General features: G+C 31.3%; 1 protein-coding gene across 2 annotated transcripts in view; it reads right to left on the bottom strand.

Moving 5' to 3' along the window:
* Window positions 1–226: 226 nt before the first annotated feature.
* LOC143244704 (charged multivesicular body protein 7-like) overlaps window positions 227–23,673 on the bottom strand; it is a 77,347-nt gene continuing 53,900 nt past the window's right edge. For both annotated transcript variants that reach the window (XM_076489824.1, XM_076489825.1), the window contains 4 exons: window positions 18,674–18,793; window positions 13,139–13,240; window positions 6,785–6,980; window positions 227–847 (listed from right to left, as the gene is read on the bottom strand). In XM_076489824.1, the coding sequence (XP_076345939.1) occupies window positions 765–847; window positions 6,785–6,980; window positions 13,139–13,240; window positions 18,674–18,793 (501 nt within the window). In that variant the 3' untranslated portion in view covers window positions 227–764. The remainder of the gene's footprint in view (window positions 848–6,784; window positions 6,981–13,138; window positions 13,241–18,673; window positions 18,794–23,673) is intronic.

Consider the following 23,673-nt stretch of genomic DNA (forward strand, 5'->3'; position numbering starts at 1 on the left):
TCAACCACTAGGATCCTCTTCTTCCATTCATGGGTCACCACATACAGCAAACACATAGATGGATGTTCAGATCCCAAAGGAGATAAACTGAAAGTATAGAACCTTCTCTGGGAGGTCTTCTCACCACATACAGGAATCCACATTGAGGGGTACAATTACAGTAACAGGTGATCTAACAGAACTTTTGATTAAATTTTATGACCATTTGAATAAAGAATGTAGAATATTTGAAATAAAGCATTTAATTCATTTAAGTAAATGTACAGAAACTCAAAGAGAAAGAAGTTTCAAACACAGGGAAGGAATTTTTTTTTTATTCAGAGAAAAACATCTTTCTTTTTTGTTTGTTAAAAATCTGTAATACAGCTCATAATTCTTTGAAACTTTCCTTCAATAAATATTTTTAGAACAAAATTTTTATCAAAATTTATAAAAAGGACCATTAATATATTAATTTAAATATTAATATAAAATTTTCTCATTGGAGAGAATGATGATTTACACAGATTAGATATACTGATTGCATTTTCTTTAGGAAACCTTAAACTACCTCAAATGTCAATTAACAGAAAATACTTCTATCACCCTGGTAAACTTTAATTAAGTCTCTTCTTGCAATTCATTAACAGTGGCCACCAATGAAGAATAATACAGAAAATTTCAAGAGTGATAATTTTTTACAGTTATTAATGTACAATTTACTTTTTAAGCACTTTCTTGCTCTTAGTTTGATGTCATGTGATACTTCCATGACCAGAAACAATCTAGTTTAACATTACAGGCTTATTATGAACAATAATGGACTCTTCTTCTTGTGGGGTTGTAGGTATTTCTGGCCAGGAAATACCTGAAATAGAAAAGTAATAATTACTGATGAAAATTAAATTCAGTGGAACCAAAATATAAAATTAGTTGTGATATAACAAATGGCTCTATATTTCAGTGAAACTAATGAATAAATCCATTCTTTGTAATAAGACTTAAAATTTTATCTGAATAAAAATTTCACAAATTATTTAAGGTTCTATAAAAAAACAAAACAAGAAGGAATCCTCAATAGCCACAACTGTAATTAGATCTCATATATGTTAAGAAATGGAGTTATGAACTAAAAGTTTGTACTTGAAGAACAAAAACGCAGAGATATTTTATAAGTTGCTATACTGCAGCTAAAAATTTATGCTAACTACATATTTGACAAAATTAACTCCCTAAAATCAGGTTTGGTTATTTTAATAAACCTTCTAACACTATGTCACCATGAAATTATAAATAATACAGCTCTTAATATACCAAGTTTATCTTCACTAAATATAACAACCTTTGAGAAAACATTAAGATTTTGTAATAAAATAATTTCACTAAATATTTGACTGTAGATTTACAAAGTTTTTAATAAGTTTGGGTGAAAGGTGATTTTCCTGCAGAAGTGACAAAAATGCTTTTCTTCATCTTATAGTTTTTATATTTAATTTGCATAACCTCTATAACCTCCTAAATGAATACCAAAAGTATTTTCAGTTAAACTTTAAATTTTATTTATTACTTTCTCTATCATAACACTAACTATAGCAAAATCAGTAATATAAGATAAAATTAAAAGTTGAAAAACAAAAATGCTCTAAATTATCCTTATGTTTTTTTTTATTTCTACAATAACTGCATATTGTAACAGGCAGTTACACACACTAATTATTCATACAGACAAAACTAATAAGCATTTTAAGCATGAAATCATTTAGTTTTATTGTTTTACAGCTGCACTGGGCCCTCTCAGAATATGTCAAAAGCCACTTATCATAGCTAGGCAGCTTTTGATAAATAAATTATTAAGTGACAATACCTCATAACTGAATTAAAATCACAGAACTTGATGTGTCAGTGTTAGAAAATTGAGTATCTAGAGAAAGGTTTTATTTAATATTTTTTCATTAAAATTTCCTTTTCTCACCTAATAAATTTCTAAGATTTTTTTTACAGTTGTTGCTCTAACAATAAATAATATATATAAAGAAATTTAGTAGTTATGTCTGGACCTCAGGACTTTTGCTATGGACACGATAGGTTTACTCGTTTGTAACAATGTTGATGGTCCAAAATATTATTAATTTCTATTTCATATATGTAATTATCAACATAAAAAATTACCAAGAACACACAAAAACTGAATATAATGAAATTACTACCATTTCATTGGTTACACTATAAAGTAGCTAATAAAATTCCATTATCTGATCATGCTAAACACTGTAAAGTCAAGCAAAGAAACTGAAGCTTCATCTTTTCTAACCTGACACCCAAGCAAACTAACACCACAATTTATCTTGTAAAATAGAAAGTGTTCTTTCTTTTAGTTATAAATAATCCAATAGCGTATATGAGAGAAAGAATTTTGACATTTTTTGATAGACACGATATAAAATGGACATCACGTGAGTTTGACTTTCATGTTTATATCTGAGTAAAGCAAAAAAACTTGAATACTATAAATATACATTATAGCTTAACATTATTTACAGTAAAAATGGTGAATGACTCAGAAGATCATACAAGTGTAGAAATAAAATTCAAAATGGGCAAATGAGAACAAAGAATTATCACATGAACAGAAGAATGAAGATTCAGAATTTATATAAATATTTCATTTTAAAACTAAGGCATTAAAATGTATATATTAAAATTTGGATTAGAAATTCATTTTGATGTGAATTTTACAGACATAAATTATATTTAAATTAATTTTGAGTTCAGTTTTTTTAAAAAAGACTGAAATGCACACTTTGACCAAAGGGTTAATTCAATAATTTAAGAATTATACTTGCAGTAAGACATTAGTATTAGGCCTGTTATATTTTTAAATACTAGGTTCTTTATTTACTCCCTTAATTATAAAAGCATACACTAACAGTACTTCACTGTACTATATTTGCCTTATCCATTGCTGATGACATATTTTGCTCAATCCATAGTTATTTGAGCTGACTAGGATACAACAAACAAAGCAGTAATTAGTAGACTATTTATTTAAAAAAAAAGGTAAAAAACAGCTATGGTTAATTATACTTGTCACAAGACATTATTATTAGGCTCATTATATTCCTAAACACTGCATTCTTCATCTAGTCCCTTCAGGATTTTCAATAATTAGAAGTCTAAAATAATAGTATTGCAACTACACTACACTGTATTACTTTTGGCAATCATCTCACATGGGCCAAACATTTCAATCTCATAAATAAATCCATAAGCATATGAATTGCTCACCTAAGCATCATTGCAAAAAACAATATAGGATGTAAACCCCAAATACTCATAAAAATTTACTAAGCATATATTTGTCCCCTTACAGAATACGGATGTCAAATCACTTTCTACTGTTCAAACAGAATTAAAAACAAGATCCAGATCCAACAGAACAGAGCCCTAAAACTAGCATTAAGACTTCTTAAATTCACTCTAACAAATTCTCTGCATAGAATATGCAACACTAAAATAATTAATGAAAGAACAACCTTCTTAGCACTCAAGTACTATAACAAAGCAGAAAAAAGGAACCCCCGAATTGCTGCTCTCCATACAATGACGAACGCACCATATAAAACAATATCTCCATATAATGCATACCTAGCCATGAATGTACACTAAACACACCCAAGTAATATTACTAATCTATTTATATGTTTTCTTTTTCAGCTCTGGGCGCAGGACAAATAGAGTATTTGGCACCTGTGTTGTGAAAATGAGTTTTCTCAGGATTCTCCTGTTTCCTACCACATTTAATTCACTGGCTCTTTTGGAATTTATGATCCTAGCCACAGCACTGGATTTACAGATCCCAGCCATTAGGGTCCATTGGGGTAATGTTTTGTCCAAACACTGCCGACTTGCTTCATCTCACTATCATCAACACCTACAGCCTTGACCTTGATCTTCACCCTGCTTCTGCATCCACCAGACATTTGTCAGGTTTTATGACAGATATTCAACTGATCCTTCAATCAGCACACACTAACAATCATGGACATTCTAATGATTAAATCCCTCAAAACCTCTACAGAATATTTGCATGCAGGGTGAAGGGGGATAAATCCTATCCCTGAACACCCCAGTTTGGGAAAGTGAAAAACCTTTCCTTAAAAACTAAATACCTGCCAGGGGATTTGATGTGAGATACAACAAACACAGTACTTGTCAGAACAGTATTTATGCAAACCATCTGGGACAGCAACAACTGTTGTGATGTAAAAGCCTTTTACAAGCTGATGAAGCATGATTATGATTAATTATACTTATCAGAACACAACAGCAATAGGTCTATTATGTTCCTTAGCACTACATTATGTATCTAATCCTTTAGTTTTTAAAAGGTGTTCACACCTTAGAAATTTTTGTGGTAACAAATAGTTTATATAAAATGCATCAATCATTTCTGTGTTTGTTGCATCCCAGCCATCCTAAAAATTCAGGAATGAAAGAAACACATTGTTGGCAAAGGATATGATGAATATCGTATGATTGGAATACTATTATTATGCACACTTTTAACTTTTTGAAAATCCCTAAGGAACTACATAAAGAATTTAGTATTTAAAAATATTATAGGTCTAATACTTATGTCTTATAACAAGCACAATTAATTATAGTCATGGTTCACAAGGCTTCTAAAAGACATTCACATCTTATCAACCATTTAGTAGCTTTCCTTTAAATTGTGGTTATACTTGTCTTAAGCATTTTTTTAACCAAAGCTAGATATCAGTAATACTCATATACCAAGTTTACACAAGAATAAATTTTAAAGCAACTAATAAATGAGTACCAATATGTATGATAATGACATTATGCAACTACCTTTGGTGAAAAGACAATACAATTAATCAGAATATGTGAATACCTCACAGAATTCATTCTTACATTTAGTTTAAAATTCATTAATTTCTACAGTGATACTGTTTGAAAAGTAAAGGTGAAAAAAAGCACTTGTCTATTTCTTCTACTGAAATTAGAATATTATAGAAATAGTTTCTTCTGCAATAAACCCTAGCAGGCTCTATGAACTCCACACTCTAAATTAACTTAAAAAACAACAACTTAAAGCCAGCCCATATCACTCATATAATTATCAAGCTTTTCTTAAACTCATTTAAACTGACTGCCTCTGAAACATCTGAAGGCAACTCATCCCAAAGGAAGACACCCTGTTAGAAATATAAAACTGCTAATATTTATACTTGTGTCCCCTAATCCAACTATTCTCATTATTAAATACGAAAAAAAGATGATGCACTAATACTATCATTTCCCTTTACAACTGTAAACACCTCAATCAAATCCTCTAACTTCCCTGTTTTCAAGAGAAAACAATTTAAGAGATTTAAGCCTCTTCTCATGTGACAACCCTTCCACCAAAAGAACCATTCTAGTAACCTTTCTTTGACCCCTTTTCAACAATTCAATGCTTTTCCTAAGGTTAAAAGCCAAAGACCGAACACAATACTCCAAATGTGGCCTAACCAGTAACCTATACAATGAAATTATTACCATTTTAGACTTGTAATCAGTATTTTTTTAGATACAACCTATTTGAACTAGCAATAGCATACTACTTGGATGGCTTTAGACTGGTCAACCATTACACCAAGATCATTTTCTTTCATGATACTGTTAAGGTTATTCCTATCCAAATTATGATAACTCACATGCATTATATAGTTTTAAAACCAATTAATATTTAATTAAGTTGAATTTTCAAACATGTGATATCCAAACTTAAGTGCATTAACATGCAGTTTATGTCTTGCTACATTTCACCAGTAGTTTCTTTCTTGTATTAATTTAAGCATATGTTTGGTGAAAAACCTACTGCACTGAATATTTAATTCAAAAATACAATAACAGCAACTTTTACAGTAGACATTTCTGATTTTAATAATTACAATTTTACCTACAGTATTTGTTCATCATCGGATAAAACATTACATCCAAAAAGGCAGTTGAATTCCAGAAAACATAATCTAATGTTTTCTAGAATTCAACTTATTATTTTAAACAAGAGAACTTCAATAAACACAAAATTTGGTAAAAATATTTTCTAAGGAACACTTTTGGGATGCTATCTCTTTACCCTAAAATTAAATAAAGGAATTTATGAAAATGATAGAAGTCTGAAACTGTTAGGATGAATAATAATCCATGATGATGAGAAAACCCACTTGTAGAAAGAATTATGTATTTAAAAATGGCTGGTATGGGTAGAGAAAGCACTAATAGAGGAACGAACAATGTTTCAACCTTCTTCAGTCATCATCAGGTTCGCAAAGATGTTAGGATGAATAAATGTATTATCTGTTCAATATACAGTCATTCTTTAAGAATGAAGGAGGCACTCTGATTTTATTTCATATTTTTCAGCTTTCCATACACTCTGAGAAACTCAGTAAAAGCATCATAACTTCACAAATACATATTTGTTCAAAAAAAAAAAGTTAAAGAAATTTGACTTATTCTGTGTAAAATAAATTTGTATTATATACTAAAATCTTTTCAAATTTTATAAAGATGTATGTACTAAATTCAGAATCATAGTTTTCATAGTTTCATGGTTACAATGTGATTACAAAGTTGGTCAAGTTAACTGAGCCCATCTTCACAGGTTTAATTAAGCTTTTGATGTGAATAGGTAGACAAAGTTGCTATATATATCTAAAATTTAGGAAAACCAAAGTATTTGTGTTTTTTTCAAAAATTAAGGAGAAAATAAAGACAGAAAAAATAACTGGCATACCATGTTTCTTGACTGTTATGAGAGTAGAAAGTTCTTCTTCAGAATTAACTTGGTTTTTATTAAGATGTGTTAAGTCTTCCTGTTCACCTTTCAAAAGTTCATCAAGCTCTACTTCCAGTTCTTCAGTATCATAATCAGATACTCCAACAAAAGGCTTGGACATGGCTTCCCTAATTTCAGTCTCATTTTGTAGGACCTTCAATTGCAACAAATTCAAAACTTCATATATGCTTTAAATGTAATTAACTGGAATTCTCAAAACTAAAACTGTACGTATTAAAGGGTGTTTTCACTCACTAAAACGTAATTTTTGTTTGTTTCTAGCATCTGCTTCTTTATATCTTATATTTTTCTCAAACTATTTTTAATAATAATATATGTCAAAGAAAGTTTTACGAGAACCTACTACAACTCATATCTTTTCTTGTTATAGACTTTTCTGATATTTCTTACATAATAATTAAAAACACTCTTTCCGACACATCAAATAATTCATATTACATAATCTAAATTTTGAAGATATTTTACCCCAAGATATAATGAAAAACAGAGCTTATGAATAATACTTTGAAGAAAAACAAAGTTCTTAGATGATATTCTAAGTTTAGAAATTTTCTCTCTTCGCTATAATGAAACCAATGTGTTTAAATAAATATAGCTAACACTGCCTACTTTATATTTCAATCAAAAATCATTTCAATTTCAAACTGAAATACTATGTACCACAATTATGTAATGTGATAATCTACATTTGGCTTCAACCAATGATGTAATTCTTCGCTTTTTGAGACACTAGGCTTCACCCAAAAACCAAATCTATCCAATTTTTAAACAAACACAAAAATTGGTAACTCCTTTCATACACCACAAAGGAATATAATTTTTATGTTGAAATGTGAAATCATTCACTTTAACCATTTTTTTTCATGCATCTTCCTAGTTAATTAGCATTAAGAAAGTTGTTTTATTCCTTCAATAAGAACAATTATGATCTTTATAATGTTTTCTGCAATAAAAAGTAAACACTATATATGCACTATAAAACCAGGACTTCAGAATTTAACTTACATGGGGATTGATGGTTAAGGGCACAAAATAAATACTATAATTTATGCTGCAAGTGTATACAAATAATAAAAATTCAACTTTCTGTACTTAATTAAAATCAGAAATTAAATAAACAAAAGTACATAAACTGAGCCATGAATTAATCTGAATGCAGGTGATAATGATAATAAAAGTAAAAGCAGTTTCCAAAGTTCAGTGCTTCTGAAACATTGTCATGATTCTACTGGTGTCTAAATTTTCTACAAGATCAGTTTCCACACTGATCACCTTCAGGTTTTCAATGTTTTATTGTGCTGGTGATCTCCTGATACTTTCACGTCTTTCTTTCAGCTTTGAAAAGCTTAGCTCACAAGCTAATTGAACGAAAAATGTAAAAGCCATAAAAGCAAGTCCAAAGTTTGTTTACATAGGTTACTGCAACCAAACAAACCAAGAAAACATTCAACACAATCCTTACCTGAAAATCAAATGATTTTATTTTTTTTGTTTTCTTCATCAACTTCCTTGTTTTATGCTCACCTTAATCTGCTTTAAAACATACGTGCAGCATCACTTAAGTATGGCTGGCCTGATTAGGCTATTTCAAACTAAGGAGTAAAACCAATGTACATTCCACTTGTATCTGCTGTACAATCAGTGCTGTGTCATATGCATTTCTGCAAATGAATGTTGTGCCTCTCAAGTGTTCTCTGAAACAAGTGAAACAATTATTTCTCTACACCTGACTGTGAATCCACTACAGCCATAAACTGTTCTAGTAAGATTCCACTGCTTGTGTATCAAATTATAACTCAGCACTAGTCCATTGTTGTAAATTACAACATACTGTCTTACTGCATGGAACAGATGTTGACTTGTCTCATTTCCTTGGCAATTTGATTCTGAACCATGCATTATCTGATTTTGAAGATACAATTCACTAAAGCTTTGCAAAGAAGAGTGATTAAGGATCCTCTTCCTCTGGTAATATCCATACATTCTTTTCCTTTCTTTTTTTCTTTTCACTATTCTGTATCACTTTGTCCATGTAGCTTTTCACAGTTTTGTAACTTTGCCAATAGTAGCATGAGTTCCAGGAAATGTACATGGTTGATGCTTAAATTATATAGCATACATGCTCCTTCATTTAAATCTGTCCCTCAATAACTTCATCTTTCTTCTGCAGTGGTTTTAGCACATTAAATTACACATTTGATAATCTCCCATCATCGTCTACCTTTTCATTGTATTCTCTCTGAAGACCAAACCACAACTGAATTAATATCAACCTTTGTTATCCTAGTTCTTCAAGAGTTATTGTGCATTGTGTTCTCCTCATTTTCATGAAACCTAGAGTATGCATGTTTTCAGTTCTTTATTCCAGTAAGGCACTGACTTCTTTCACAGCATAGACAACAATGCTTTTTTCCCATTACAATAGGAAAGTCAATTCTTTTTTGTTTCATTTTATTTCATGAACACCTTATCAGACTTTAAGGGCACATTATGAGTAAGCTGCACAGGATAAAATGCAAAGAAACTTGAAACTCTATAAGACTTCTGCTTTTCAAACATTCTATGACATTGCCACTGGCAATTACAAAAAGAGTTTTGAGTTACTTTGGTTAAAATAACATTCACATGCATAGAAGCAGTCTGACGTATTACAAACAGCAGCATTTACAGTTTCGGAAACACTTCTGAACTTTATTTACTTTGTGTCTTTTACATCCTGCTATGGAGAATGACTACAGAAATGGCACTGTCCATGTCTACTTTGTCACTTTGACAATATCAACAGTTTTTGAACCCACAGACAAAGCTGAGGATTTTGTGGCATTCAGTTGATAAAATTGGACTATAAAAAGTTTTTCTACCTCATCAGGTTGAACTCAGCATATTTCGTTCTGATCCTGCACTTGACTTATGTGATGCATTTTGTTACATGGATATGTTTAAATAAAATGTTTAAGACATTTACATAACATATCATGCAATAAGCACAAATTACACTATGTAACAATATTTTTACTTTTTCTTGTTCCTGGGCAAAAAGTGTTATTTCCCAATTGCTTATGCCTAAAGTAAATGGAAAAGACGTATTTTTCTCTTCAAACTTTGCTTTTGTGACCTGGGTAATGAAATTTTCAAATTTACCCATTTTCCAGAACATTCCAGGTAGATTGAGTGCTGAGTAGCTGATAGAAAATTTTCTCAAACTTACAAGAATTTTCAAGAACTTCCTAGAATATTGTAGAACTTATGAGAATTTTAAAGAAACTTTCAGAACTTTCCATAGTAATATATATATATATAGGGGCTCACCACTCACCACTTCAGTTTAGTTCTAGCTGCCCAAGTGAACACATAGACCTATATGATTTTATCAGATATGGTACCAAGAAGCTGCAAGCATTCTCCAGACTCATTCTGCTATGTATGTGGCCAATTTATCAAGACAAGAGTGAGAAAGTACTCTGTGACAGTATCTGCTAAAATGTGTGAAGCCTACAAGGCATATTTCGGCATGCTTGTCAGGGATCAAGACAAACCCTGGGCATCTCATTTCACTTGTGAACACTGCAAAAAACTCTATAAGGTAAAAGGACAATTTTTGCTTACTTGAATAGTAAGATTTTATATAATACAAATTTTAGACCTTTTAAAATTTAAATATCTTTTTATTTTTTAATTTTCAATAGTATAGAAAAAGTATCACATGCAAAATATTTTATATGAAATAGATTTATTCTTCATAATAACAATTTTACTTTGATCTTTTGCAGGATGGTACAGAGAACCATGAAGTTTGCTATTCCAAGAATTTGGTGTGAACCCAATGACCACTCAAGCAATTGCTACTTCTGCATGGTGGACCCTTCCAAATGTTTGGCTGGCAAGATTGCATCTACTATCATGTATCAAGACCTTCCATCATCCATTGCCCCAGTGCCACACAGCCCTGAACTCCCTACACCCACTCTGCCAGAGAGAAAGCAACCATCCTCAGAAAAAAGCAGCAAATCAGAAGAGGAGGTAGATGTTGAAGATCCAGATTACAATTTCAGAGGTGCAGCTGGTGAGAGAAACCCATACTACCCAAACCACAGAGTCTTCAATGACTTGATCAGAGATCTTGGTCTAACAAAGTTGAATGCCAAGACTATATTTGGGGGCTGATATGTGAAAGCGATTTACATTACAGTCACAAATCTCAAAAAACTATTCACTTCTAAACATTTTTGTTCATTTTTGTATAACTTTAGTATAAATCAGTGGTTCTTAACCTCGGTTCAATCAAACCCCAGGGGTTCGGTGAGTCAGTCTCAGGGGTTCGGCGGAGGTCAAGACACACACACTGTGTGTGTGTCTGTTCCGTTCACCCCACTCGTATGATTCATGACGTCATGCTCCATTTGGCCATCACTAGCTGCAGCTGATCATGTCACATCACTTGGCCTTAATATCTGTGCTGCAGGGAACTTCGTGCACTTAGCAGTCGACTTGTGACTGTAGTAATTGTGCGTCATTTGTGATTTTTTTTCCTACTCTTTCAATCCCTTCATACTAACTATGCCGAGCAAAAACAGAAAGTGGTCGGATGAACAGGTACAATATGGATTCATGTGTATAATGGAACATGATGGGAGTCAGCGTCCTCAATGCATGATTTGCAATGCCAAGTTGAGCAATTCTAGTCTAGCACTGGCAAAACTAAGAGAACACTCCCTAAAGCTGCATGGAGATGGGAAATACAAGAACACAATGCTTGCTGAATTCAAGGTAAAGAGAGCCAGGTTCGATGAAAAGGCTACTCGATGATATCATTGAACTTCAGCAGAGCCAGGTTCAACAACAACTTTTCAGAACAACAACTCTCTTAATGTTTTGGTGTTACCAAATCGTAGCGTACCCTCTTATTGCTAAGAAAGCCCTTGAGATACTCATACCATTTGTTACAACATATCTTTGCAAGCAATCCTTTTCAAGGATGGTAGACATAAAAACGAAGTAAAGGAACAGACTTTGTTGCGAAAATGACATGAGAATGGCACTTGCCAAGGTGAAGCTGCGCATTTCTGAACTTGTCTCTGAAAGGCAACAGCAAAAGTCACGTTGATTTGCAGTAAATATTCATTGAGTTATGTTTCTGTTTTAGTGTGAAATTCATGCTTTGTTGGTTTTGTTCTTTGAACACAGTGATATTGTGTGCAACTTATTGCATGGTTGTTCATTTTGTGCACTAATAAAATATCTACTTATGTTTTCAATTTGAAAACATCATATTTTATTATTCCAATTACCAAGGGTTCAGTGAATGCAAGTACAAAACTTCTGGGGTTCAGTACCTCCAACAAGGTTAAGAACCACTGGTATAAATACATGTAAATCTTGATTCATTTGTTGTTTTATTCAGACCTTATGTAAATGAAAATGTGCAAATTTGCCCATTTTTACATAGAAAATAGGTTAATTTTAAAATTTTATTATCTGGGTCACAAAAGCAAAGTTTGAAGGGAATAATGGCTATTTTCTGTACTTTTACAACATAAGCAATTAAGAAATAACACACACTATCCAGTAACAAAATTTGTGTTACATCATTTTATCTGCATTAGCTAAAGAAAAGATGCATCAAATTTCTTTGTGTTATCACTTCTGTAGCCAACAGATAAATAGGCAATTTTAATAGCAATGATTTCAGGTTTCCTTAAAAAAGAAAGTGTTAGTTTGTATACACTAATTATGTAAACTCAGAAACTAAAGATGGGTTTCTTTTAATTCTCAGGTACTTACAAAACATTAAAAATATATAACAAAATAATAAGCTTAAACTTAAACTCATTGCAACTATTGCATGTCATACACAGATTTTAAATTTAACACAAGCTAGGGAAAAATTTGTCAAGTGTAGTAAAATTACAGCTGAAGTGGTTTAAGTCTTAGACTGAAACTTTATATATAATCTTTCTTAAGAGGGCAACTATAAACTTAGCTTTTCAAGCAAGCACAACTAGTAAAGATGAATAAAAAGAGAAAAATGCATAGAAGAGAAAAAAAAATAGTTAACAGATGATTTTCAGCTGCTTCTGCTATTTCTGTAGTATTTTACTCTTAAATATTCTTAGATTAGGTGCTTAGGAACTGGCCACAAAGTGAACTGGGAAAATTCTCAATTTCCCAAATAACCAGTCTATTTTAATCATTTGAAAATGAGCATCTTCAGATGTTTTAGTTACATTTTTGAATGACATCTTTTTTTATTTTTTGTAGAAAACTCTATCTAAATCTGAAAGAATACAGTACCTCTTCAAGATCCATTAAAGTTGTATCAATGTTGCTCACTGATAAATCTCCGTCAAACATTGATTTCAAAATCTGCACTCCAGTTTGATAACCTTTCAATAACTACATAAAACATAATAAGAAAAACAACATGCAATTCCTTTTTATCTTATTTAAATAAAAACATTTTTCAAATATTAAGTATAATTTAACAAGTATACATTTCAGTATAATCACTGAAGCTTGCTTAGTATGTCTGAGTTTGTAACAGCAAAGTAATCATTAGTTTCCATATCACAGCTTTTAATATAACAAGTTTACCTTCCATAAATTTTGCAAGCTTTCAGTAAATTTTACAAGTCTTTTGCACACAAAAAACAAATTTATTTTTAAATTATATATTTTTACAAAAAAAGTTGTCCATGAAGGTAGGAAGTTAGTATTGTTTGCTCCGAGGACAAAGTGATTTTCATGTTAAGATTAAAAATACTTTTCTTCATACATATATACATTTAGGCAATTTGAACAACCATATAATCACCATAGAAAAATATGAAATAAATATAAATTAAGTCCTTTAACTTTCTAGAATGACTGCCAAGTGCAACATAAAGTACAATTGTTTGTCCTATACAGCTTAAAGCTCTTAACAATATACATTTATTTCTATTTAATTTATTATTTCATTGTCCATAATAAGTAATAATTCTGCCAAAAAAGTTGTAAATCACTCAAAGAACACATAGTTCATATAACCATAATGATGTAATTTATAAATTGTTTATGAACATACCCCTCTGAAAAATTTTCATTACTAATTTGTTCATTATTTTACCTAATCTAACCAAAGAAGCTCCTATTTATATTTTAATTACTTCATAATAACAAATAAATAATATACATAGAAACAAGAAATACAGTACCTACCTTGTGCTTTTGTTTTCTTGCTGTCAACTATTGCTGAAAGTTAAGTCTATTTTTCTTATTTAAATGGTAATAGTACACTAAATATTTATTTACTTAAATAATGCACTTAAGAACACAGAATAACTTACATCTGGTTTGTTTTGAATTTTGTGCAAAGCTACACGAGGGCTATCTGTGCTAGCCATCCCTAATTTAGCAGTGTAAGACTAGAGGGAAAGCAACTAGTCATCATCACCCATCGTCAACTCTTGGGCTACTTTATTACCAACAAAGAGTAAGATTTACCATCACATTATAATGCCCCCACAGCTTAAAGGGCAAGCATCTTTGGTGTGGTGTACATTCAAACCCGCAACCCTTGAATTATGAGTCGAGTGCCTTAACTACCTGGCCATAACAAGCCAACCATGAAAGACTGCAGCACATCTGAACCAGATATACTCTTCACCTGTTGTGAAAATACATGTTGCTAATTTAAGAAGAAAAGAAGTACATTTAACACTCAAATGGACATGCTCAATGATGTAATGGCTCAGGTGCATCAGACCTTTATTAGTGGGTCAACTCCAGTCCAAAATCTGATGGCATCTGGTATTTATCATCCAGTCCACAGTAGGAGGAGGGTCTTTTCAATTTATACCACAACACAAGCAAGCAGAAGGAAACATATCTTTCATTCTACCCTCCCAGTCATGGTATGTGTGCAGATCCTTTAACCACACTACATAAGGCCACTTGAGTACCTTACAGTTGAATAATGGCAGGAAAGAGGAATGCTGCATGATGGTACACACAAATCGAGAATCAGGTAGCACTGTAAATTTATCATCCAGTCCCCACCAGGACAAGGGCTCCCTATTAAAAATAGGTGTAAGGACTTGTATGTTGGCTAGTCCAGCTCTAATCTAACACCAGACCACCCAGGAATTGATAAAAGATGATAGAATGAGGGATCCTAGAGATAGGGGTGAATTACATTTTAGTGGATCATCTCCAGTCCATAATCAGGCAGCATCAGTCCACAGTATGATAAGGGTTCACATCATCTACTCCAACAGAATATCACCATCTTACTCTTAAATGAATGGGGTATTTAAGAGAATGCTTTCATGGTCCACCACCAAAGAGGCTAGGAAATTGTAAGTGGCAAGGGCTCCCATACTCCTCTCATAAAGAGGGAGAAACAGTGTGGTGGAGAGACTGAAAAAATGCAACAATGAAGAAACTGCATGTGAGTCCCAATTTATTAAACTAGGACCACTGGGATGGGCAACTATCCTGACACTGCTTTACTCACGATGGACCATGGAAAAAGATGTATTTATGATGCAGGAAAATCTCTAGAAGTCTTGTACTGTGGGCACTATAGACCTTAAAGGCTGTACAGTGCAAATATATGGATTAGTATACTTAGGCATCACTCAACAGACTGGTATCCAACATGTAATGGAAAGAAATGAGAAACAATTAACCCACTGAAAGTTGAACTGTGAGGTGCAGATTGGCAATGAATTGTAACTGGCATCCACAATAGGAGGAAATGAATGTGCAACTGTGTGTGTAGTGTGTGTCTACTGCCTAAGATAAATGAAGCAGTAACAGGGGCCAGAAGAGAAGGAGCTTGGAAATAAGGCAGAAGAGAAGTACCCTACTAGGAGCAAAGCCATGAAACACCACTCCTTGAGGAGATTAGTGTCAGAATGGGACAAGCAATTTGTGACAAGATGCAGAGCACTTGGGGCAGGACAAGCCAACAGGCATATATACAGAAACTGGGCCCTGAAAATGATAGATAAAGTCTGAAAAGAAAGTATATGGGAATGGTGTTACATTGCTATTTGATGGTTAAGACAATTTTCCAATTGTTGTAATGGATCAAGATCAAATGGCCAACTTAATGATGGGAGAAAATGATCAATAAGAGAAGCTGCTGACAGAAATAGCCAGTTGGATGGAGAGGCAGTAGAGGAATGCCATATGATGTTAACTAACAACAAGTATGTTACACCCTTTTCTTTCAAAACTATTGAAATTCTAGACACTTCCAAATAATTGTTATAAACTCCAATGAAATAATGTTCAACACTTCTTTCAAACCTTCCAAATATCATCTGAATTACCTAGGTTCTTTTTACTTTTCCTTTGTCCAAATAGTCATATACAACTTCAATGATATTACAACTTGGGATTTTAGGGGTGCTATTTCATCTTGCTTTAAAATGTTTGGACCAATAAGCCTTACACCACTGGGAAAGTATGGTGTATTAAAATTTATGTGAACTTTACTGCAGTTAATGTACAATAAACTTTTAGTAATTTTCCAAAACTACTCGAGGATATGAAACCCTAAACTTGAAATGAACTTCCTACATGCTTATTTGTTGAATTCAAGCAAAGCTATTTATAAATTTCAGTTGTTTGCCTCACATACTTTCGTTGATAAGATCCAAATCAATGACACTCTGAGTAGTCTGTCTAAAGCACCTTTGAACATTGTTCCACAGTCCAATTTCTGTATTCTAGTGTGTACTTTAGCCTTTTGGTCTTGTTTTTCTTTCTTAATAGATGTTTTCTTACTGCTACACATCCCTCAAGTCCTGATTTCAAAAGCGACTTTTATATTGTTAATGGATGTGTAACAGTTCTATTATCAATTAAATGCTTGTTTTCTATCTACTACTTAAGAATATTAACTTAAGCATTTCTCATTATTATTAGACAGTTTATTTTGGTCTTACAGTCCTGAGATTTTCAATTATAGATGATTTTTTTGTATACTTGTTGGTTATGTTATAGATACTACACCATGAAAAGGAAATGATGCAACATATTTCACTCAAAGTTTTTATTTCTTTATGCAGAAACACAAGTCTATGGTGTTCTTTTTCTGAAATTTCATCAATTTTGTTTAAAGTTAACTGTTATTCTTGATATATTTGTAATGTATATAAAACAAAGTAGCCTTTTAGCTTTACGGATGTGTAGAAAAGAACAAAATACATTAATGACAAGGAACACCTGACTATGAACCATCAGTTACATTTGATTAGTAAATATAATGGATTAGCTTCTAAGGTATTTTATGTTGGCTGCTTACATATAGTTTGAGTTGCTGTAGTCATTTTTTTTTAATATTTTGACTGATGTGCATTAAAAACTGCTAAATGACAAGTTAGGTTTCTTTTCACCCAAATTAAGCTTATTAGAAACTGTCAAAGTTGTTTTAATAGTAGAAAAGGCTAGCAGAAGTTTTGAATAAATTGTTGATGATGTAACAGATTTACCATTATGCATTTATTTTGATACCTACATTTGTTTTGATGCATGTGGCATATACCGTTGGGTGTGCATTGCACAAGTCCCACATGTTCTATGAATTTTGTAAAAGATTCTTGAGAGTAAAAATCAACAATTGTTTTATGAAAAACTAGCATACTCAAACACTGTTGAAACTTTGAGAATCTTGCATGATTGATATGTAAAACCAACTTGCCAAAAGACTATTATTATTATTACTCAGCTACAGCCAATATGCTAAAGGCAGAAGCTATAATTGTTGTCATCACTTATTAACTGGCAAACTACACCATTTGATCAAGAAGGTTTACAGATTTCAAACATTACAAACCATTAAACTTTACTGAACTACTTCAGATGTAATTATTTCTACAAGGACATCACATATCCTCCTTAGTAAGAAATGAGCATGTAACTGACATAAGCCAACTAAGCTAGCTATCAACCCAGAATTAATTTGCTTGTGGTGGATCTGAACCACCAGTAAAATATTCAGTTCTAGACAGAATATAATAATCAGTACTGTTTGTAAGTTTGTAATACTGTTGTATATATAAACCATCATATGTAATAGCTATTAATAATAACCATTATTATAAATTGTATTGTTTTTCTTGTTTGTATACTAAAATATATTTGTGTTAAAAAAGAAAATTGTGTGTATCATTCTCATTGGCAAATAACATAAATCTGATACATATTAACATTTAATTAACTTCTAAATTAAAGTTAAATTTTTTATTATGTGAAACAGTAATACATTAACACATCTAACATAATAAATCAGAAACTCATCCAAAATAATTATAATACATAATAATGCTTGTTACAAACTCCTCAATGTATTAACTACTGCACAACAGTGTAAAGGCATTAAGTATTATAAACTTATATCAACTTACTTGCATTATAGTGTGAGTGTATACACAAAACAAAACAAAGAAAACTTCAGATATTTGCACAATTCACCTAATAGAAAAACTGTTTTAGTACATTTTAAAAATTATAACATGAGCTATATGAAGTATAAAGCATTTTACCTTTCAAAAAAAGTACTGTCCATCTGGCAGCTCATAAGATTTATCCAGCTCCACAGCTGAGTTTATCTATCTTATACATTCATTACAAAGTATGTTTTAAAGATAAATTTGTACATTAAAAATATTTTATTGACAAATAAATTTTAATAAAAAGAGCCCATCCTATTAAGCCAACAAGTCATAAGTTGTGGCCCTCCTGTATTTATATAATCTACAGTCCAGACCTCCAGAGGTAAAATATTAGACTATCCTGTTTTAAAAATATCAAGAAAACTGATGTGTAAAAACGAACCATGTTTTCTGAGTCAGCTTCCTGAAGACGATGAAGTAATTCTTCTATATTTTCAAGTGTTTTCTGTTTTTTCTCCATTGACAGTTCTGTGATTTTCTTCTTCCGTAAAAGATTAGCTGCCTGCAAACCAGCATTTACATCTCAAAATGTAACTAAATGCAAATTAAAGCTCTGTCTCACTACAACTATTACAAACTATTAATAAATTAAAGTCAAATCATATCATCAACTTTAAAATATATATTGTCATACATCCCAAAAATGTTTCATTTAATTAGTCTGTGCTACCAATTCTAAAAAGCACATCAATATCATTTGTAAAATTACTGGTAATTTACAGTATACTCTCTTGTTTTTATGAGACTGCAGGAAAATACTATTGTTTTCAATATTTTAGAGTGTACTTCAAACAGAATAATAATTCATAGTTCAGTAATTGTGCAAAATAACTTAAAACATATAATTTAACCTCTTGCAAATGCTGAGAATAAATGAACTAGTTGTTTGCTTTCCTATCTCATCAAGAAAATATCTTTCTGTTAATATCTTGTGTTCTATCTCATCAGGATAGTACACAAGATATTTACTATACATCATAAGAAAATTTCCTTTCTAAGTGAATTTCCACTTTCTGTTTAGATGTGGTTTCTCTTCATTAATCTGTATCCATAACAGATGTTTTATTTGTAAGAATGAAGTTGGCAGAATAAAAACAGGAAACAAATCTTTTTGGCATTTCACTTGACATTTTTGAACAAAGTCTACATTTCAATCTCACAAACATTTCTTGTAGGCTTGATACAAACCTTCAATGATAAACAAAAGACATTGTTTCAGCTGTCACTTGTTATTTCTTTCAAATGCAAGTAAAATACAAATATAACTCTCAAACTTTAGAAGACGTTTCTATATAGCTCATAATGATATACCACACAGATGGCTTGAGGTAAGAGGTCTCAGGTCGACACTTTTCATTGTGAGCATGCTAGTTCAAACAAAATTGTAATTCTTACAAATCAACAAAGTTTTTCCAAAACACAACTCAACATCATGACTTATAACATTTTAAACAAGATTAAATAAGAGCATTGTGTAAACATCACATTAGTTTAACCACAAAAAATATACTACTTTTTACTTTTATTATAGTTAGCAATTGGACAAACTATTTTATTAATAACCACATTTATATATTAAGGAAACCAGGAAACCTACTGGTCCATCTAGTTATCCCCTTCATTAACCTTTAAATTAAAAATAAAACACTGATAGTCAATCCTTATGACACACATATTTATAAAGCCTTCCCTTTAAACTCCCTAAATTAACTGCTTTTAATATATCCAAAAGCAACCCATTCCAAATGTCTAATCAATTACCCTGTTAGAAAAACAAATCTGTCTTGCATGAAGATGACTCCTACACTACAAAAAATTGTATTTGAGTTTCCTAGCCCTACAAGTATTAATACTAAGTATGGAAAAAAACAATACATCAACAAGATTCATTTAACTATCTTAAAACACCTACATCAAGTCTGCTCTAACTCTTCCTTTTCAAAGAGCAAACAATTTCAGAGATCTTAACTTGTCTTCATATTACAGTATACCACTGAAAGATAGCAGTTTTATAACTAACATAATGCACATAATTTTTATAGTTGAATTATCTTCAGTAAAATAAATATTTAAGTTTTAGTTAGAACTGCATGACAACAAATTATGTTGGAAAATTAGTAATAACATATTCATACTATAATGCAAATATACAACTTCATTTTTCTGCTTTATTCATCAAGCACTTACAAAGTGAATTTGCAAAAACAATACTGTAAAATGCTGGCAACAGGAAAATGCAAAATTCAAGACTCATTAGTATATTGCACAAAGATGTTCACTAACAGGAGCATGTATGTAGAGTATATAGTATCATCCACTCTAATACAAGTTTCTGAGTGTACTAGCCAAAATTAAAGTTCAAAACTTTTTTAAGAAATAAATTCTAGCTTTACTATACTGTAAGTAAGTAATCTTACACAATTTTTGATGACACTTCCTAATTCATTTTAAAGGTCACCAAAAATTATAGTAAAAGAATATTATGAACGTGAAACAATTTAACCCTTCTTTCATTAACTTTAGTGAAATATGATACTCAATGTATTTTGAACTTAACTAATAAACAATAGAGTTCGACAATTAGTAATATTTCATAATCATTTAATCATGACCTAATTAACTGAATGAATGTAAATTAATAATGGGGCAGTTGAGTAATAAATTATCAAATGCTTGTAACCACTTATCTCTTTCTTGCAATGTGGAAAAAAAATACTAATTTTTATATTAACTAATATAAATATAAGTTGTATAAAAAAGTCCTATAAACCAATAAATATGATTATTTTTATGACAATTAAACAAAAAGGCTATCAATTATGCAACTTTCACCTCAGCATTCTTCAAGTTTTTCCTCAAAAAGATCTGACAATTTTGAAATACTTAGTCTTTGTAAGTATTCAAATTTTAAATAAATTCCATTTAAAAATCATCACAGGTAATTTCTATAAGATTACCATTGATGAGTTAGCCACATCAGGCTGTCTGGCGAGTCCACCGAAGGGAATCAAACCCATGATTTTTGCATTGTAAATCTGTAGACTTACTGTTGTACTAGTGGGGGACTGATGAATTAGAATTCAAACATTCTATTTTATTGCATTAACAATTATTTTTTGTAGTACAAAATGCTTTGCGAAAAAATACATTACATAACTGTAACACTTAGAAAAAAATCAGAATATATACTATGGGTTTAAAATGGAATTCTCTAACTCTGAGATGAAGAATGAGATCAGATGCAATTTAAAAATATAATTAATAGAAATATTTACTGATGAGCAACATAACTGAGTTAAAATAAAAATTGAGTATATGCAGTGTTTTTAGATGAGAGAAAGAAAAGATGGATTTGTAAAAGTATGTATTATCACTCATGATAACAAATAACATCACACCTCTCAATGCACAAGCACTACATAAATCACTGGTTAGCCCAACTGTAGGAGACTGAACCAAAATAAGGTAACTAATAGAAGAAAAAAAAAGCATTCTTAACAGCTATATACTGTTTAGGCACATGGTGGCATAACAGGGAATCAACATCTGAATGTAATGTATTGTCTTGCACTTGTAGTGGAAAATTCTCTTAGAAGAAGATCAATAACTCATGACTTTATATACTCCTGAGACTAAGAAACATCTACATCTTCATCTAAAAAAAACTGTTCAAGTGATGAAACCTGCATAATCAATGGGCATCAAGGGAAAAAAAAAATTAAATTTTTAAACTCTAGGATAATGTAATGGCAACACTAAATAAGGTGAAGAAAATATGAAAAATACGGTTGTAAGGTGTTTCTCATTCTAAATGAATATACAAGATATAATATCAAGAATAATTACCTTGTCTATGATATCTGAAATGCCATGTACATAAGACATGGGAAAAGTACCCAATAAAATATTATCAGCCACCAGTTAATACTCTACCCATGCACAGAGAACCAGTGAGAAAAAAAGTGGAATTATATCTTAAAACAAATGCTTAGGTATATGTAATATGTAAGTCTAGACTGGACGAATCTATGCAAACGTGGAATCTCACTTCAAAAAGTAAGACCGCAATTTTTTTAATCAATTGATTCCTTCACACCAGAAGCTCCTGTAATTGTTAAACATGTATCAGTAACCTATACAACCTAACTGATCTGTAGTTAAACAAGTGAAAGAAATGAACTCATCTGCTTGGGATTCTATCTGGTTTGAAGAAGATCAACCAGAGACAAACATGATCCTGAAATCAAAGACATGGTAATATCATGTAAGTAAAATGTTAATAATATGTTTAGATTTCTCCAAATGATAGCCTGCCAAATATCATCTAAAAGGTACTATGACATGGACATTAAAGACATCACAAAATGGTAAGTTTGGCAAGATATAATCCAGAATTCACTTTTGATGTGTTCATGACAATAATGGAAAAAATGTACAAGTTAACACAGCAATATAACCAGAGTAAAATACAAGGACAGTAATTTATTGTAAGGTATAAAAAATATTTTCTGAAATCCCTTATAAAATGCAATAGATGCAAGATTAAAACAATTAGTGCTGACAATACATAAAAAGCATTTCTCCTACTGAGAAGTGAGATCAGTCAAGACTAGTGATACAAAACGCTGTGGTTACTTTTTCTTGCAGTCCAAGTTTTCAGCAGAAAAAATAACAAAATATTAAGAGCATAGCCATCAGAATACCTTTTACTCATTCAATACAGACAAAATAAAATATGAATCAAGGAAAGGGCAAGAGAGAATAAGTCATTAAGGGTTCTAAAGGAGACAATGCCAATAAATGTAAGTGTAAACCCAAGTCACATTTCAGATAATCTTTAAGAACTTGAGAACACTGAAATTAAAAGGGTTTCAAGACCTTTAAGCAATGAAAAGAAAAGGCACTGATGGCTTCCATAGTATGTGAAGGTAGCAGATAAGACAGTTCTGTAACTAGATATGCAAGTTGATACACCATGGACATGAAACACATATACAAGGAAAAAAATCAGTTGTTGAAAGCTGTAGATAAACAACATTCATTATGTTTAGTACACCAACTCTAGAAAGTAGATCAATGAGATTAACAAACAATTACAGAAAAACATCTGCAAGAATGACTTGATTACTAGTTCAACAACTTTCCTATTATATTGACTTTCTTAAAGTGAACTTTTGTCACTTTCATCATGAAACATCCTGTCAAGCTGATCAAAGAGGAGGAATGATGATAACTTAGAACTTTTGAGTAACTGATCTTGGCAAGTATTTAAGCAATAAAGTGGAGACTAGAGTGGGCATAAAAGAAAATGTTCTTCCTAGATTGACTGCAGGTATCAGAAGCAAGAAAATTTTGATCTATAGTTATAAATCAGTAGAGTAG

This window comes from Tachypleus tridentatus, chromosome 2, assembly GCF_004210375.1.
Source record: "Tachypleus tridentatus isolate NWPU-2018 chromosome 2, ASM421037v1, whole genome shotgun sequence".
In the NCBI taxonomy this organism is placed as follows: Eukaryota; Metazoa; Arthropoda; class Merostomata; order Xiphosura; family Limulidae; genus Tachypleus; species Tachypleus tridentatus.